At 35.8% G+C, this 18,752-nt stretch overlaps 1 protein-coding gene across 1 annotated transcript in view; it reads left to right on the top strand.

The window, feature by feature from the left end:
• The window catches only part of retm (real-time), a 75,051-nt gene that overhangs the window by 17,668 nt on the left and 38,631 nt on the right, over window positions 1–18,752 (top strand). Inside the window, exons 2-3 of the mRNA XM_073093573.1 lie at window positions 14,360–14,509; window positions 15,528–15,659. Of these exons, the coding sequence (XP_072949674.1) occupies window positions 14,360–14,509; window positions 15,528–15,659 (282 nt within the window). The remainder of the gene's footprint in view (window positions 1–14,359; window positions 14,510–15,527; window positions 15,660–18,752) is intronic.

Here is an 18,752-nt window from a genome sequence, read left to right as displayed (position 1 = left end):
TAAATTTATGCTACCAAATGTAAGGAGTATGGGGATGAATGTCGCTCAAAATGGTGAGACTTTGCAATCTGTCAATGAAACTGTTTTCTTGGGGATAACCATTGATTCTAAACTCCAGTGGGGTCCTCACATCTCTGCTCTGTCCAGCAGACTTAGTACTGCAGCTTTTGCAGTCAGAAGAATTAGACAGTTAACAGACATTCCCACTGCCAGGCTTGTCTATTTCAGTTACTTTCACAGCATTATGTCTTATGGCATTCTGCTGTGGGGTAGTGCTGCTGACATAGACATATTTACTATTCAAAAAAGAGCAATAAGGTCAATATATAGTCTGCGACGTGGTGAGTCCCTGAGAGAACTGTTTCCCACTATTAACATATTGACGGTACATAGTCAATACATCTATGAAAATATTATGTATATAAGAAAACATACTGATATGTTTGAAAAAAATAGTAACCACCATAACTTTAATACTAGAAATAGAAAAAAATTAGCAATTCCTAAACATAGATTATGCAAGGTGGCTAGATCTTTCATGGGTAACTGTATTCGCTACTACAATAAAATACCCGAACACATTTTGAATCTCACAGAAAAAAGTTCAAACATGTCGTTAAATAAACGCTATGTAAAAAAGCGTACTATAAACTAAGTGATTATTTGACTGACAAAACGGTGTGGTCTGAAGTAGTTCCAGCTCCACATGCACCATTAGGTTAAGTTTAACATTGTAAAATCCATTTTTTTTAAAAGATGTGTTATGGAGTTTCTTTCGCCGCTTCTTCTCCATAACGAAACACCTTGTGAAGTGGTGGTATTTTGACATTCAAAAAGTGCTCTGTAAAGAACCTATTTTGAATTAAAAAAAATTGATTTGATTTGATTTGAAAAAATCATGAGTTTCTGTTGAAATTTGATATTTCTTCTAACATTGATTACCGATGTAGCGTTTTCCACAAACATTGTAACGTATGGTTCATAGAACCCAATAACTAGTGTTTAGTTAATTAACTTGTCTGGTGAACGTCGGGGCACGTGTGAAGCAGTAACCCTGTATAGCGATGCGATCTAACCAGGCTCCGTTACGACCGCTTGTCACGAAGAGTCCACGTAATGTGGCTTACACCGTACGATGCTGTAACTACATGCTGGTAAAATTGTGTTACAATTGAACAACACTCGAACAAAGAAATTGAAGTGTCTCGTATGTCAAAATAACTGCTACCCATTTTTAGTAGGCGTTAGTTAAACTTGGAACAAATCTTGCTATAGACTGAAAATGAAAGGAAAAATAACTCGTCAACTAAAATAAATATACCACGTTGTAACGGATTGGAAAGTAGAAAATAATGTAAACGAAAAATATGGGACACATTCGGAAGAATATAAATTTATTATCTTTCGAGTCATTTATAATTGAGGGATACATTAAACTTCATCAAAAATATATTACTCTGCAAATAATGTGCCTGATCTGTCAATCTTCTTTCTCATAGTTTCATCATCACTACTTATTTATAACTTATATTATATTATGCAGGTGGTAGAACCCTTTGTGGTTCGACTCCGGCGGCACCACCGCCACACCTATTTCTACCTAATAACAGCAGTGTTAGCCGCTGCTGTGTTCCGGTTTGAAGGGTGTGGTAAGGGAGACAGACTTTTCTGAGGCGTTCCAGCTTAGTCTTTAGGGGTAGCGGCGCATCTGTGGCCGACCTCAGGTAGGAATATCTAATCCTATCTGGGGTTGATTACAGACGTCCATGGGTGGCAGTAGCCACTTACCATCAGGTGGACTGCAAGCTCGTCTGCTACTCTTATAGTATAAAAAAAAAACTATTTTGCATCGTATTCGCCCCAAATTTTAACAGTAATGTATAACTGTTTTTCTATTGAATCCTGAAATAGTATACATTGTCCAAAATCTGTATCATACCATTTGGTATTTTACAATTTTTGGTCTTCGTGCGTATACGTTTTATGTATGGGAGCGAAACCGTATGTAAACATCTAACATGTTATTTGTTCGTATAATATATAGGTCCCGCTCCACATAATGAATGGGGGCCTGAAAGCGTGGGTCGCCGCAAACCGCAACTACAAATGGATCGTTAATAGGAAATACATGATGGCGGGAGGCGGAATCTGTATGCGTTGTCGATTGAAATTGACAGGCGGTTAGCGATGTGGATTTTGTTTGTATTCATTGTTTGCTGTTAGTAGTTATTTACAAACTTTAAAAAATGACGTTCTGTATTCAACCGCTATGTATGTATGTATGTTTGTATGAAAGTTTGTATTAATATACAGCTAATGCGCTTTTCTCAAAAACTACCGATCTAATTTTGATGAAGTTAAGGTTATTAGTTATTGTGGATACATCATCTTTATCATTCTAGTTAAATGAACATGTAAGAGGAATGTCCTCCTGAGGCATTCGCGGGGCGCTATCCCATGGGCGTCTTCAAAAAAGTGCATCAAAGCTTTCCAAAGCGGCGATGCATTGCCTACTCCTTTTGTGTTGCAAATATCAATTGGCGAAAGAAGTGAGGTGGAAGAGTAAATTAATATATTCAGCATACAACAAAATTAGAAATGTTGTATCTTTGAAATAACTATCTGCAACGTTACATTAATTGACGGAGTGATCAATTAGCAAATATCCGGAAACTACAGTCGACGAGTATTAATTTGCAAATATGATAAAATTGGCGCAAGTATTTGATACGGCGCGGGTCACATGTCAAGTGCCTTGCTTTTATCAAGTGCTTGCGGAATCATTAATAATAGCCCTGAAGATAGGAATCAATAGTTCCTAAGAGAGTGAAACCCAAGAAGGTAGAACCCTTTGTAATTCGACATCCCAGGCATTTACTCCACATCTATAGAAGCAGTGTTCAGCGCTGCTGTGTTCCGCTTTGAGGAGTACGGTAAGCGAGACGTAGTGATCCGCGGCATACCAACTTTGTTTTCATTCCTAAAAATATTATAAAGTAAACTTATAGGTTTTATTTGCGTTTTGGAAAAGAATACAAAACGCTAAATGTGATTTCTCAGTAATTTTCTGAGTAGTTGCTTTTTTGAGTTAAGTCGCGTGTTATTGTGGAAACAATACGCTTTAGAATTTCAGGTAGATAGATCGTAGACCTAATTAGATAGACTAGACTTTCTGCAGTACTTCGCGTTCCAATCGCGATAACTCGATTCGCCGTCGCATAAGCTGTAAATTTTGCACATAAATCTAATCTTGTATCGCTTCCGACAGTACTTCCTGCGATCCGTATAAGATTTGCGTTTGCCAATCGCGATAAATTGAACTGACGTTGGCAGTCTTGACACACATAATTTTATAGGTTTTTTATATAGAATAGTAATTAATATCGCTTCAAAGTGTAAGTTATAATAAAAGTTAGGAAGCTTTTGGGGCCAATTGAAAGCGATAGATGGTGCATATCTATCTGCAGACATCGTACGTTTTAGACATAAGACAGACAAAATTTATGTACAATACAGGTCTGTGGACAAAATAATATCATTGTATACAATGTGAAGGTATATATAGTTTCCGTGACAGCGTAGACACGGACCATGCCTGTCAAAATATTGTATAGAAATATATGTTTTTCGGTGACACGAGTAACACGAGGACAGAAGTTCAGTGTCTGTTAAGATAAATGGATCTTTTTTTACAAATATCTTTTTTCGAAAAGAAGAAAATTACAGTTTTTATTACATGCTTCCTTCATATCTATAGTATATCATGTTTATAGATGGTGTTTTAAGCGATACACGAAGTCACGAACTCTGTTCGGGATGTTCGTGTATCCGGGTTCGGGCGGATCAAATGTTGGGGTCATAGATAATAGTTTGGCTATAATGTATGTTACGTTGTTTATACATAGATACGAAAAGAAACTATGTATATTTAAAATTAAATTTTATTATTTGAGCACGATTTATTTTCGTTGTAAAATTGTAACAATTTCTGTACTGAAATGTTTGTTGCTAAATTTGCAACTTTAACAATTTTATTACCTCAAATGATTAATGTCTTCTAAGTTTAAAGAAATAGATTTGTTTGCAATCGATATAATTATATTTATTTATTATTCATTTAATAAAGCATACCAACTAAACAAACAGAAAACGTTTTATATATGCACTTTTAAAGGTTTGCACAACATTAGGAAAAAGTTATATCAAAATTAGACGCGCTACCGTAGTACTTACGAAAAAAAATGATACAATAAAAATCACTTTGTTTTACAAGTTCGGTATACTACAAACTATAGTTTAACTCATCATCAGTATATTCATTAATAATTTCATCGATAGGAGAATGAATATATAATATGAGGAGGAAATATTAATTAGCTTTCATCTACTTTATGTGAAACAATTATCTCATCTACTGATATTTTAATATCATGTTCAGTTTAATAGATTTGTTATTGCTCAACAAGTGTGTGTTCACACGTGCATTCAGTTTCCACATTAGCATTAATTGAACGATCATTAGATTGGAGTAGGATGTGTTTTCCCTCCCACTGCGTGTTTTCCTTCCTTTATTACAACATGAATTTGTTCATGCATTTTTGTAGGCAGTAAAACCACAAGAAATTGTACTGTTTATATTGTATTGTAAAGATTGCTTTCCTTCTATTAACCTTGGACGGAAAAGACTTACGTCATTGTGTTATATTTTAGATGTTTGTATCTCTAGCACTTTAGCTTACTTCTGTACTAGTTTTCTTAATATTAAATAATGATATAGGAATTTTTGGTTTTTAACTTATCATACCATTTTATTTGGTACAATAAGAGCAAAAGTGTACATTTAGAATATAAAGCCCTTAATAATGTAGATTTAGGTACATAACTTAATCATTTACCTAAATTACTGGGTTTTCTAAAAATATTTTCAATAAAAAGCTTTCAGCAACTGCCAAACGTTATATCCATTTCCTATTTCGCAAGGGACAAAGTCGTATATCAATGTTATACGTTCATATATTCCTAGTGTCGGGAATACCTTTGGAAGCAGTTTGGGGGGATTATTTTAGCAATTGAGGTCAGGTCGGCACATCGAACGCTGTCTACCCGTCTACTCTTTAGGCGACCTTTCTATATGCAGAAATAATAATGCAAATGCCGATGTTCGCACATCGATTAATTTTACACCCCGTCGCCTTCTACCCCCACACGAATATTCATGATCGATTTATTTTATTCTATGACGTAAGTGGAGTAAAATTTTTGTGTTTAATATCTTCATCATATTAAACTACTTTGTTTAACAAACATAATCGTTAGGCAATACACCCGGGAGACTACTTCTAAGGGAAGATAATAAAAATAAACATCGTTCAAGTTTATGGCTACATTGATCTCATTACATTGTGGCCGTAATGCCGCGTCAGTGAATGTCAACGTTCATGTAATAGCTGCCATCAATGACCACGTTTATGCACTTTATACTGTCGTGGTTTCCTCTAAATCAGATTTCCGCACATTTCATTTGCACAAATTTATGCTTTGAACATCTAAAAATCCCAGGAGTCAGGAGGAGGATATGGTTATGAACTATATTTAGGGTCAGGATCAGTGATGACTGATGACGAATGCAAACTCAGATTGTTTGAATTATCAGTCGTAATTACCACGTTTTTTTTAGCTTGACCCGTATGTATGTAACGGAATCTTTACACTTTATTTTTACCCACTTTTAATGCTCCGATGAATAAAAAAAAATAATTATCAAGAACCGATGACAATATACGATTCAAATAGTATCAGTATTAGCGATTTTCCTAATTTACTATTAAAGTTTGGTCATGTTCAAATTGAATATTAAATAGATAGTGATAATTTAGTCGAAATAATTGACCAATTCGGTTAATTGTGAAATTCATTCATATTGAAGATATTATATGAACTTCTGCAATTTGTATTAACCAATGCCGTTAAATGTTAAATTGATTTACATTGTAGACACTATATAAACTTCTGCAATTAATAACATTAGTTGGTATCACTTCAACCGTTTCCAAATCGCAGACGGAATCGGAATCTTAATTAAATACGGGTGCTAAGTTCTCTCATAACTCAATATTAATAATTATCTATCTACGAAGGTAATATTTCAAGTGTGTGAATGTATCTCTCATATCTCTCATGTCTTACGGATTCTAGCATATGAGTTATAGTAGATCTCGTCTAAATTGTGGTCATAGGTCACATTTTATTTTCAGTTAATCTATTTTTAAATGCACGGGTTTTGTTTATATGTATAATAGTTAGTATAACATTGTTGTTTACTTCAGCTTATAATTCAAAAACTAAGAGACCTTTATTAGTAGACTAGTAGATGTCTATAGCAATGACTAAAAACGTGTCGTGGATGAAAGTCGTGTGTCATTTGATCCACTTAAGCGCTCAGTCAAAGCAGATTTGCACTCGACTTAAGCTAATTTAGGGAGTAAAGCCGTACAGTATTGAGTTTCTTGTAAGCTGGTAAGACAAGTCGCTGAGTTTACTTCTAGAGCTTTAAATATCGTGAATACTAAAGATAACTAGCAATAACTATGAAATACAAAAATCCTGACTACTTAAAAATGCCTACGTCACTCTCACTATTTAGACGAATCCAACGATAACTCATATGTTAATACAAGGTAACAATATAATAAGTGAAATGTTAAATACAATGTGAGTTTGACCTAAGCTTAAAAAGCCCAAAGATAGCGGTATAAAGGCAGCTTGAGCTTTTTGTACTACTGGAGTATCGTGCAAAAATTTATTGAAAGAAAAAATCATATTGTCGTCTCTGGTTGAAGCAATGGCAGTCAACTAGAGTATTGCCTATATTAACATTGTAGAATGGTACTATGACTGACAATAAATATTTTTCACTTGTAGTATCGTGCAAGAAGAAAAAATATTTTTGTCGCAGCTGGTTGAAGCAATGGCAATATTTTTTTGCTTTTATTCTTTTCTCTTTCTTTTTTTACAAAAACCCACAAGTACGTCTTTCCGGAGATATCCGGAGATTCCGGATATATTTTCAGCTCGCAAAGCTATTCGCGTGACACTAGATCCTCTTAAGTTTTAGGACGAAGCAAATATGTAGGTACTTGGTTTTGCATAATAAATTTGGGGAATAAATTCACAAATTGTTTACGTTTTCCTTAAGGAAAGACATCTGAAAATGGTAAAATGTCTTCTGAATTGATTCCAAATTCATCTGGAAAACAAGGTCGTAAAGTAACAAAGTAATCTAACTTGAAGATAGATGATAAGGACTTTAAAATATCTTCAAAGATATAAATCCACTTTTCAACTTTGATCCCGCGGTAGCAGTATCGGAGATGCGTCATAAGGAAAAGTTGGTCTTTTGATGCTCGAGTCTTCATTCAGTGAGCACTGGAGCTGATTAATAGCACGTGATCCAGGTTCTGTTGACAAACTTCCAGGGACATATATTAGTCTAAGATAGTTTTCGTCGAGTATTAGCTAGTCTAAACTGATTATTTGTGAAAGACTATTTTATATAATAAGAATTCAATAACAGCTCCATTTTTTTTCTCTGACAATTAATTCTTTGACATTTTATTCTCTAAACAATATAATATGCTTATATCTTTTTATATAGTTTCCCGCTAGATCGCTACTCCCCACCAATTGGGTACTTGACAGTTATAACAATAAAATATGAAATATGTTGGATATGATAGCTTATAAGTAAACATAAATTATGCAGTATTTCGTTTATTTTTTAATATGTTCTAAGTATTTTAATTTTTAAAAAGAAATTTTCGATTTTTTATCTGTGGATTTTAAATCCCAAAACGGCGACAGTGCTGCCTCAAATGTCATGTGACGTCACTACATCGAAACCTGTCGATCACATCGAAACCTGAAGTATGTGTAACGTCGAAGTTTATTTCTATATTTTCAATGTGTTGACGTCACGCTACGAAATGACACTTGACCGCCTGTTTTGGCGTAACGTTCCGTTTACCGTAATAAAAATATGTTTTTTATTAATAAATAGCCCTTTTTCGAAAAAATGATCAATGAAAGGCATATATAATACGTATATGAATTCATTAAAACAGTTTCCCAAAAAGTGTCAAGTAGCCAATTAGATAGACTTTTAAATCAAATCAAATCAGTTGTTATTATTATGTCTGATTTGAATTTGATTTGATATGAGACTTTTATTAACATAAAATAATAAAGGAAACTATTGTAATGAAAATATGGCCGTATAGTAGTTATATATGAAGATTTGTATTAACGCCCTGCCTCACAAAAGTCTATTTACTCTTATTTATCTGGAGATAAATGAGACAATTTTATTTATACTTAATCGCCAGGTTGTCGCTAATCAATAGTTATTGGAATTCATTACATAATGCTGAGTACTTCTTAAAGCAATGTTTTCCGACATCGAAGGAGTACTAGATTTCTCTCAAGGCCAACGAGGTTATACCAGTTACTGTATTTTTTATTCAACAAAACAATTATATTATAAAATTCTTGATAATGATTAAGTGATTATGAACTCTGGTAGTAATCGATTCGTGAGTCGTTCTTGCAATATTCAACTGAGTGTTATACTCATGTTAATATTCGATATTATTATTGGTTTTAATTACTTTACTTATTTGTTGAACTATTTTAATCTCGTCATAATTATTCTCTCTCATGTAACCCTCTCTGGATGTTGAGTGATTATCCATTAGATTCGTAGCTACTAGACATCCATCAACATGATAAAATAGAATGATTTTATCCGATTAATCGAATGATTTCCCTCCCTCAGGACCATTATAACAATAGTTCTGTTTGAACACGCTTGTAAAAAAACTCAACAATTTTTAAGCTTTTTTTGTATTCTTCACTGGATTGGAAAATCATTCGAAACGGTTTATGACGGACGGGCCAATTAAGTCAGCAGGGGTAGTACGCCTCTGTGACCGACTTTAACAGTAATTATGAAAGTTGGGGAAGAAAATTTTGCGGTGAATAATTGGTCATACCCTTCAAGAACTAGTAAGTATTACTCGAACTTTTCAAGGTATATTTTAATATTTTTAGGTCATCCTTATCTAACCCCATTTTTTTTGGGAACGTAGGCAATTGTTTCAACATACTTTGTTTACTCACATGTGTACCCTGCTCTATCATTCGTTTCTTATGTTTTTTTCTTGTTTAATATTCAGGGTTTCTTCTCCTTGTGATGATACAATTTTTACAATAATACTATACGGCCTCAAAACACAAGGCCCGAAGAACACGATCCTGGCCGTCGTCGATAAAAGCCTTTGAAGGTTACAAAAATGTAGAATTAGACATCCCTTAAGCCCTCAAGGGTCTTGCTATTGGTAATCGATGAACGGGATTGCCAGTAAGAACAGTTTTCTACGAGTTAGGTTTGGAATAAATTGTATGTTCGTCGTTCCTTGCGCGTGTTCCATTACGATCGATTAAACGTATGCCCGTGCCTACATTCCACATCATCTATCATTAAAATTAATAACCAATATAAATGAATGTATTAACGGCTGTAATATATGGGTAAACTAGTTACGTTTATATTTCTGTATCCGAGGCTAGGAAATTGATTTTATTGATAGCAATTGTATCTCTAGAGAAAATATTTTTATCATAGCTTATTGCTTGTTGTTCTTTTGTATGCGCTAACTGATGGAAATTAAATTGATTGCTTCCACGCCAACGCAATATTTTTATGTGTCCAACAAGTGATTTTTACCTCGGAGGTGGAACAAACGCCTTATTCTTCAACGTTTGACCCCTTTTCCATTGTCAGCACTTTGTGTCTTGGATATTGAGATTCTTGTTGTTTCAATGTTTGTTATAGATCCCTAAGAGCAACAATATTCCCTTTTGAGAGGCCGTCGGGTTACTTTCTTAACAATATTCTTGTTTGGAATGGATGGAATGTTTCTTATTTGTTTGCGCATGTTTTATGGCCCTCTTCGTAGTTTTCTTTCGTACTCAGTTTAGTACGGATGAATTTAGATTACATTGGATATTTTAATGTATAATAAATGAGCTATCATATCTACGTCTATAAAGATTACGTACATTGACGGCCTCAATAATAGTGTGTTCCCAAATAAATGCGATTTGCTGAGCTTAATAGCTTCCGTTATTAACTTAACAGTGTTACTATGTTTTTATTTTATGCTTAGTCAATAGTCTTAATCGTATGTGCAACTTATTAGTCCATAAGTAATATTGAGAGTAGTGCAAAATGATGTAATAAGGTAATATTCTATTTGCATTTATACCAATCAGTGATTCACTAGTTCATGGAGGGCTTTGCCAGCATTGGTCAAAGTGAACAAAATCTAACTAAGTTAAATGCTAAAATTGTCTTGAAATTGGGATAAGAATGGGTATGATTATTTGGTTCAATAATTTTGAATTCCACACAGCTCAAGACAATGTCAAAATATCATGGTCTATCGGTCTTATCCAAACTTGGCCGTAGAAATCGAATCGGATATTAAATTGAAAGTAACGACGGAAGTAGGCGTTCGGCATCCGAATTGTTTCATAAATGAGGTTAATCGTGTCGGGTTAAATGTACGTTTGTTACGAGGGCGAAGTACCCAGCATTTAGAGGTTATTTTTTGGGTAACTGGACTTAAAACAATTGCCTTACATTCCTGAGATGAAGTCATCGCTACCATGCTCATGTACCTCTGCAATGAATTATAAATATAGCAGGAGTACTATAGGATAAATAAATAAAATAAATCTAACTGTAGATCCGTTATTACCCCTGAGCTATACGAAGATAAGCCTTCATCATAAAGGACAAGAGCCCAAATCCAAATACTGCTGTTATCACGCAGAAATATTATGACGCTAATGATGCCTTGTCAAACCTCGAAAGAATTCTACCTTCAATACTTGCCAATGTATAAAGGTAACATTGTACATTAAACATTCAATTGAAACGTAGATGAACGTTTATATGTACACATATTGGTTATGTCCTCTTTCCTTTATGTTATTACCACGGTATAACTCTCTTTATCAATATGCTAATATTTGGTGTTCGTATAGCACTTTCAATTAGTGTTCAATTTATTCATGCGCAGAGTAATATAGTAACACGTTCAGTCATAAACAAGGCAGGTATAGGCACGTGAGTTACCTAGAGCAAAGTTGGTAAAAATAGGCCGGCAAACTCTACCTTAGGAAAAAAGGTAAAAAAGCTGTTTCCGTGGTTCATCTAGCGGAAATTATTTAGATGGACCATTTATTACTATTGAACGTCTTCAAGGAAGAAAACCCGTTCTCGATTAGAAATTTTTAATATTAGACGCCATTCACAACTAGATGACTCACCTACATTTTCCTACGTTATAGAATGTCTGATAAAAAATTGGTAATGCCTCGTATGCCCTTACTTAGTGGCGCAATATGGCCGATTTCATATCCGTTCGCTGGCGGAGCGCGCCAAGGCTGCCATTGACGGCGTTGCCACATACAGTGGGGCTTGCTCGATCTGTTAAATATGTAATTATTGTAATGAGGCTTTTCAAGAAGAATTCTGAAGGGTACAAAAATAACTTATCTGCAGAGCCGAAGACGCTATGGCAACTCCTCTGGTATTGCAAATGTCCATAGGTGACGGTGACTGTTTTGCATCAGATAGGCGGACTGCTTCATCATCATCATCATCATCATCATCATCATCATCAACAACCCATTACTGTCCCACTGCTGGGCACGAGTCTCCTCTCATAATGAGAAGGATTAGGCTATAGTCCACCGCGCTGGCCAAGTGCGTATTGGTAGACTTCGCATACCTTTAAGATTATTTTTTATAAATCTTTCAGGTATGCAGGTTTCCTCACGATGTTTTCCTTCACCGTTTAGCAAGTGATAATTAAATTCTAATACACACATAACTTTTTTTGAAAAATCAGAGGTGCGTGCCTGGGATTTGAACCTCGGACCCCTCGATCGAGAGGCCGAGTTTATTAACCACAAGGCTATCACTGCCGTCAGCTGCTTCATCGCTATGTTAAAAAAAGAAACATCATTCCCAACGATCCATTTTTTCGCTAAGCTATAAAGTTTCCATCAAGATGACCGATGGACGATCCAAGGAAGGACATGATTGATCGCCAGTAATCCATAGGTAAAAGTTGTTTTTGTGGAGAATAAAGAATCGTGGCATTATACTTCAATTCATACATAAAATTGGAACACATGACATTGGACAGTAAATTCCTTGGATAGCGACCGTTTCCGTGTTTTTGGAAGTGTATAAAAAGTTTTGCGAAAGTAAAAACAAGAATCATTCACTATTTATGATCTGTCAATCATAATTGAGTTGTTTTACAACTAAAAATAAATTAGGTGATTTTGGTGTGGAAAAACAAGAGAAACTATTGTTAATTTTACAAGCAAATAAATACAATTGATAACATGACTAGAATTCATTATTTAATTATATTATGTGCTTTAAATAAACGGAGCGAGTGTTTAAATAGATATCAATATCAATTGATGTTTGCATGCTATTTTCGTTTTGACGATATTTTAGAAAACTATTTTTCATTTTTTTTATATTAAATGTTAAAATAACTAATTATTCAATGTTAGTAAAAAAAATCTTGTAAACTATACAAAATATTTAGCCGATTAAGTCTCTCTGTTCTTACAGGTGTTATAGATATGGTATTAACGCTATTTTTTTCTATCAAAAAGATCGTCATATTTTTTATCGTATAGTTCTTTTAGGATTGCGATACCGTTCATCCTGTGTTAGAAAATAGATAGTTTATTAGTGTCCTACATGTGTAATGACTACGCGTTTTCCACAGTATCATCACTACCGTTCAATTATTTTAGCCCTGAAAGTTTTCCTGTAGTACCGTTACATGCCATTCATGACACATCAAAGGTTTGACGTAGGCACTCTGAAGTTAATAGACCAATCCTATTTGTGAATCTAAGTAGTCTTGACTGGCAATGACAAGTGACAGTGGTGACAAAAAATGACAGTGGTCCTGTCGCAACCCAACCACAGATAGTTATGTCGCCTTAAATTTAACAGATGGGTTAAATTCTGAATAAAGGCATGCGATTTGTTTTAAAAATGTTGAATAAAGTGGACTTTTTGCGATACCTCGCCAACTAATGAAGGTTATCAGTTTCTTGCATTCCTGCCTGTTCTTCGGCAGGCGGAATAGTTCAGATGCTATCTGCGTAAATTGGATTAGAGGCCACATTATTTTCGGTTCATGTATGAAGTTACTGAAGCCTTGTGTGTGACAGGTTAAATAGTTGACTATACATAAGATCCTTACATACCAATTAACACGTACTGTCACGTGACATTGAAGTGAGAATGATATGGTTGGCTTGGTATAAATCTTGTGGGGTTTTCCTCTTCGAACGATGTATTCATTGACGTTAATTTTCTAGTACCTGCAAATTATATGTAACGTAATGTTTCAATGAAATAGAAAATGAAAATGTGTTAAATATTAACGTAAAGGGAAACTGGTGGAAATTCTACGAAAAAAAATATCGTGTTCATTTGTAGATAAGTTTGCTAAAAACAGAAAATTGCTTTGTTGTGTGCGACTAGAGAGCATTATTCATGTGGGAAGTGTGGGAACAAAGACCTGTAGGTGGAGACTATTTTTGTGTCAGCGATATAACACACCCCGTTTAAAGGGCAAATCATTTAAAGGTGAACGCGCCCGAGATCTACAGAAACAATTTGGCATTACGAGAACGATAAATATCTACATGGGTTATTACTTAAAGCATTACTTTTGACACATTAACTCGCGGCATTTTTAGGTTATCGCTACATTGTTGGCTCAAAGTAATTTATTATCCCCAGTAATTTTGCCCTAGCCGAAATTCGATGACATACATTCGCGCAATCTTTCGTTCGCAAAGACCATTTATTCCCGGGAATTAAATGCTGGGCAATATCCTTTTTATGTTTCGATGAATTGGGAATATCGCTGGGAAAACTTGTACGGTCTTGCACAGTCGTTTATGGTTCGTGTCTTTTGCCATTTGACCTAGTTTTACAGAAAAATGTGCCTTTATTTTTCTGGTTCAAACTGGTTTTGCGGATGCTCTCTACATATGACATGTATCTACTGACATGTGTGTACAAAAACGTACGACCGCCATGACCACGCTGGATTACATTTTAAAAAGGAAACCTAGAAAAGATTAGATACTAAAGTAAATAAAACCTATTTTTCAGACTGCTACATTTTTGTGTATCACGTTGATTTGTTTCTTGTGATTGCGTTGCAATGCTGTTTCTCTTTTACAGGCATACGAGAGACGGTTTCCGAACTGTCCGCAAATTCCTGTGGTGATCGATTGCGTGATCACGGAGGACAGCTGGTCTGCGGACGACTCGCAGCGGGACACCACGCGCCGGTGCCAACTTAACGTGGAGGCGCCGTACCTCCTAAAGAAGGTGATGACTTCAATCTGGTATAAGATTTTCCTTAGCTTGCCAGCTTCCTATATATAAAGCATCTGTATTTAATATCTTATAAGTAAAACTCATATAGTTGAATATAATAGCCGCCTTATTTCTGCCGAATATGAAAGGTGTTAAACGCTGTTGTGGTTTGAAAGGTCTAATAAGAAAAACTCTTATAAAAGGATCAACTTACTCCTCAGGGTAAGCAACGCGTTTGTGACCGACATTTGATAAAACTTCAATCCTATGTGGAGTTGATTACGATTCATGAATGACAATGATACTTACCTTATATAGGGTGGACTGTATGTTTGTTATTTACGATACTTGTGTATTAAAAAGATGTAGTAACAGGTACGCATTTCATCTGATATTTGGCTACCTCGAAATTGTAGGAAAAGAAAATAGAAGTTGATATTTCATGAATTTTCCGTCTTTATGCATAACAAATTACTTAATGAAATATTCGTGATGAATGTACCGTGGAAAGTTAACACGGATTCCATAACGTTGTATTCACGAATAGTTGTGAAAGTGGACGTAACATTCCTCCATCAATCCGGAGGAAACACCAACCCTCGTCACTCGGCTGATAGACGCGGGAATTTCAACTATTTTCCGCACTCCGCCATGTTAAGCCTTATATGAAAATGTTCAGCTTTACACACTTTGAGAGTTAGATTTGTGAGGTTTTATATTTATATCTATGTACTGCATTAAAGGTGGTGATAGACTGCTGATTAGAAATTTTATCGAGCCACTAAATTGGGAGTTCTGAGGTTCATATCCCATTGAAAATATTCGAAAATAAAAAGGTGTGTGTGTGTAGTCTTCCAATCTATAGTTGACTTATAACGCGATGTGCTTAGTCTAAAACGCCCTCACCCGGAAAGGAGACCCGTACCCATATGTAGGATAGTAACGGGTTTACGACGACAAAAAGATCGTATAGATCATAAATAGTCTATTTTTGTTAAGACTTGCATTTCATTAGCTTTTTTCTTTGCAGATGATCGGTGTTGACTACATCTACTTCATCCAAAAGAACCATCTGGACCTGAAGGCCCGCTTCCTGGAGATCGAGGCCACGAACGAGACTTTCGCCTCCAGGGTCGGAGTCGTCGAGAAATGTAAATATTATGTAAGTGGCAATTTTTAAGTGTTTTATTTCTACTGATTTTATAAGGGAGGACTCGTCGTAATGGAAATTAGGTTTCTGGTGAGACTCTCAATTGAGGCCAAGTTCCATGAGCGCTAGCTTCGGATAGCGTGTTCGTGTGCTAATTCCTTTACTTGAAAAAATAATTCTATTACGATCAATCAATACTAATTGGTTTTCGCTGCGCGATGGAGCGATCAATTAATTATTTATCAATTCATGCGTACTACACGACGCTTTTCAGCACTTGCTCAGATCGCCGTATTTGATTAAATAAACTAATTAATCACTACTTTGGTATGGCTTACTTTTCATAAAATAGCAGCGATTCTATGTGATATGGTACTTTTATATACATGATGCGTGGATGTAGATGTTTTTACGATAGAAGTGGCAAACGAGCTTGCAGTCCACCTTATCGTAAGTGGACTTTACCGCCCATAACCAGCTCCATATTATCAGAATAGGGCTACGGTATCCCCTGCCTGTGGTAAGAGGCGACTAAATGGGGGCTTCCGGGGTTGCGGGTGGCAGGAGTGGGAGCTCGAACCGCCCAAACAGCGACCTTTTGGAGGTATGGATCAGGTTCTGTCGATCACAGATCCGTTGCCATTCCAGAGGACTAAGATTTTAGTCTCGTACCCTTCAATTGAAACAAAACTGATTTGTGCTAGAAATAGATGTAGCGGTGATATCGCCCCGGGCACACTATACTGGCTCTATCCCCTTTCAATCATATTCTATACGGTCCATTACGAATGTGAACGTAAAGTCCTCTAGCTTGATTGCCAATTTTAATGGAATTGTTTGTCGCAAGGGTCATAAATTCGAATAAACCCCTGGAGATCGAAAACGATCTGATAACAAGCGCTTGTTATATAGAATGATTGGATGTTGACGTTTAATTTAAATTTACGGTGCACTCAATTGAAGGAGCACATTTTCTGAGATAAAAATCAGTTATATTATCTTAGATGAGTAAAGTGGTAAAATTCATACATATTTCATGGAATTACATACATATATGACGACGCAGCAGTGAAAGCCTAGTGGTTAAGAAAATCGGTTTCTCGATCTAGGGTTCCGAGGTTTAAATCCCAGGCACGCACCTCTGATTTTTCAAAATTATATGCGTATTAAATATTAATTATCATTTGCTTAAACGTTGAAGGAAAACATCACGAGGAAAACTGAGAGGTTTATTAAAAAAATATTTATCTCAAAAGTATGTGAAGTCTACCAATACGCACTTGGCCAGCACGGTGGACTGTGGCCTAATCCTTCTCACTTTGAGAGGAGACCCGTGCCCAGCAACCCGGGACAATAATGGGTTGAGGATGATGTTGATATGACGACGAGGCAATAGGAATGAATGTTATAATTTAAATCAAATGTGAGCTAAATAACGTACACAGACTATTATGAGATTTTGTAACGATTCGTGTTTGTGTTCTTGAATTCATGACGCAATGCAATGGAAAGCTACTTTGAATTGATTTGAACGAGGGATTCACAGAAATTTCCGGCTCATAAATACGCTTAGTAACGCGCAGTAAAAGTTCAATGTGACTCGAGATTTTCGGAATGCAAAATTTAAGCTTTAAATAAACTCAAATACGTTGTTGCCTCTTCGCAAAGCCCCGTTATTGTTCCGGAGAAAAAACTTCACGCTAAGTGGAAATTGAATACAGATTACGATTTGACGTTCACTCGTTGTTTAAATTTGATTTCGCTGAGTATCCGTGGGGCTGCCACCTTTTTTTTTAGGAAAATGAAATACATTTTAAATTTTCTAGAAAACAAAGATATTGCGTTTTTTTTACTATACATATACATTTATTTTTCGCCAAATCACTTGATTCAAGACTAAGACATTTTTTTTTTGTTTTCGAGGGGGAAACCTTCAAAAGGACCCGACGCCGGGTTACTGCACTAAAACCCCCTCGGTGGCCTAACTCAGCGCTTGTTGGAGATCCCGGAGTTCTCCAACAAGCGCTGAAAACGGCGGCATGCAACCACACATGCCGCCGTTCTTCCCGGGGTTGCTTTCCGGACGGTTCGAGCTCCCACTCTTGCCGCCGGCAACCCCGGAAGCCCCCTTTTAGCCGCCTCTTACGACAGGCAGGGGATACCGTAGCCCTATTCTAGCCCTGGAACTACAGGGACAAGACTAAGACAACCTAGATTATGCTCCTAATTATCTATTTTTTCGCCTACTACAGCTATTCGCATTTCGGGAGAGCACCACGATACTTAAATATCGACGAAAATATAGTATCTTAAGTACTATAGTATAATATGGTACAATATTGAATATGAAATATGGGTACAACACAAAAAATATATTAAAGAGCGGGTGGCAACCCTAAGTAGGTATTACCTGATGCAGATTTGATATTTGACTTTCATTTTCGTAATGTGGCTTTTCTTTAAATACACGAACCGACTGCGTGTTTTTGGGGGATTTTTATGCGGCATTCGGCATTGCTTGCGGACGTGCCCCGCATGCGGACAATATCCATGCCATCATAGCCAGCTTATATACCAATAAATTGAGTAAATTACACGTATCAAAATAACAGACATTTTCATATTTTTATAATAATAATATGGCTAACACAACAAAGTACGCTTTAATGAATAAACGAGTTAATGTTAGAACGGCTGGACTGAGATCGATTGAAAGTTTACCCCTGTAAAATATATTGTAAGTTTCTGCTTAACATTTGGTAAAACACGGGTGCGGTTGGGATATTATCGGGTAGAAACAGATCTTTAAATACAATTTTATTAATATCTAAAAATATTGATACATGATAGGTAATAAGTGAGTGTGTATCGAAATTAAAATCTTTGTGCAACTCGTATGGCGAGCGGGCCAGGTTACAAAACTAACCGTCTGGCATCAGACCGGTGTTTGCGTAAATGTTTACAAATCGAGCTGCCTGCGCTTATTAAGACGAAATTTTGAGATTCTATCGTAAACTACCTAAATACCAACCGAATACTTCGATGATCGTAAAATAAATGGAATATTCGCGTCTCTTTAGTTTTGACGGTGGTAGAACTCTCTGG

The sequence above is a fragment of the Epargyreus clarus genome, unplaced genomic scaffold (assembly GCF_041222505.1).
Source record: "Epargyreus clarus isolate Ecla_fem2 unplaced genomic scaffold, WU_Ecla_fem_2.2 ptg000004l, whole genome shotgun sequence".
NCBI lineage: Eukaryota > Metazoa > Arthropoda > Insecta > Lepidoptera > Hesperiidae > Epargyreus > Epargyreus clarus.
This window is presented reverse-complemented; position numbering and strand designations above follow the sequence as displayed.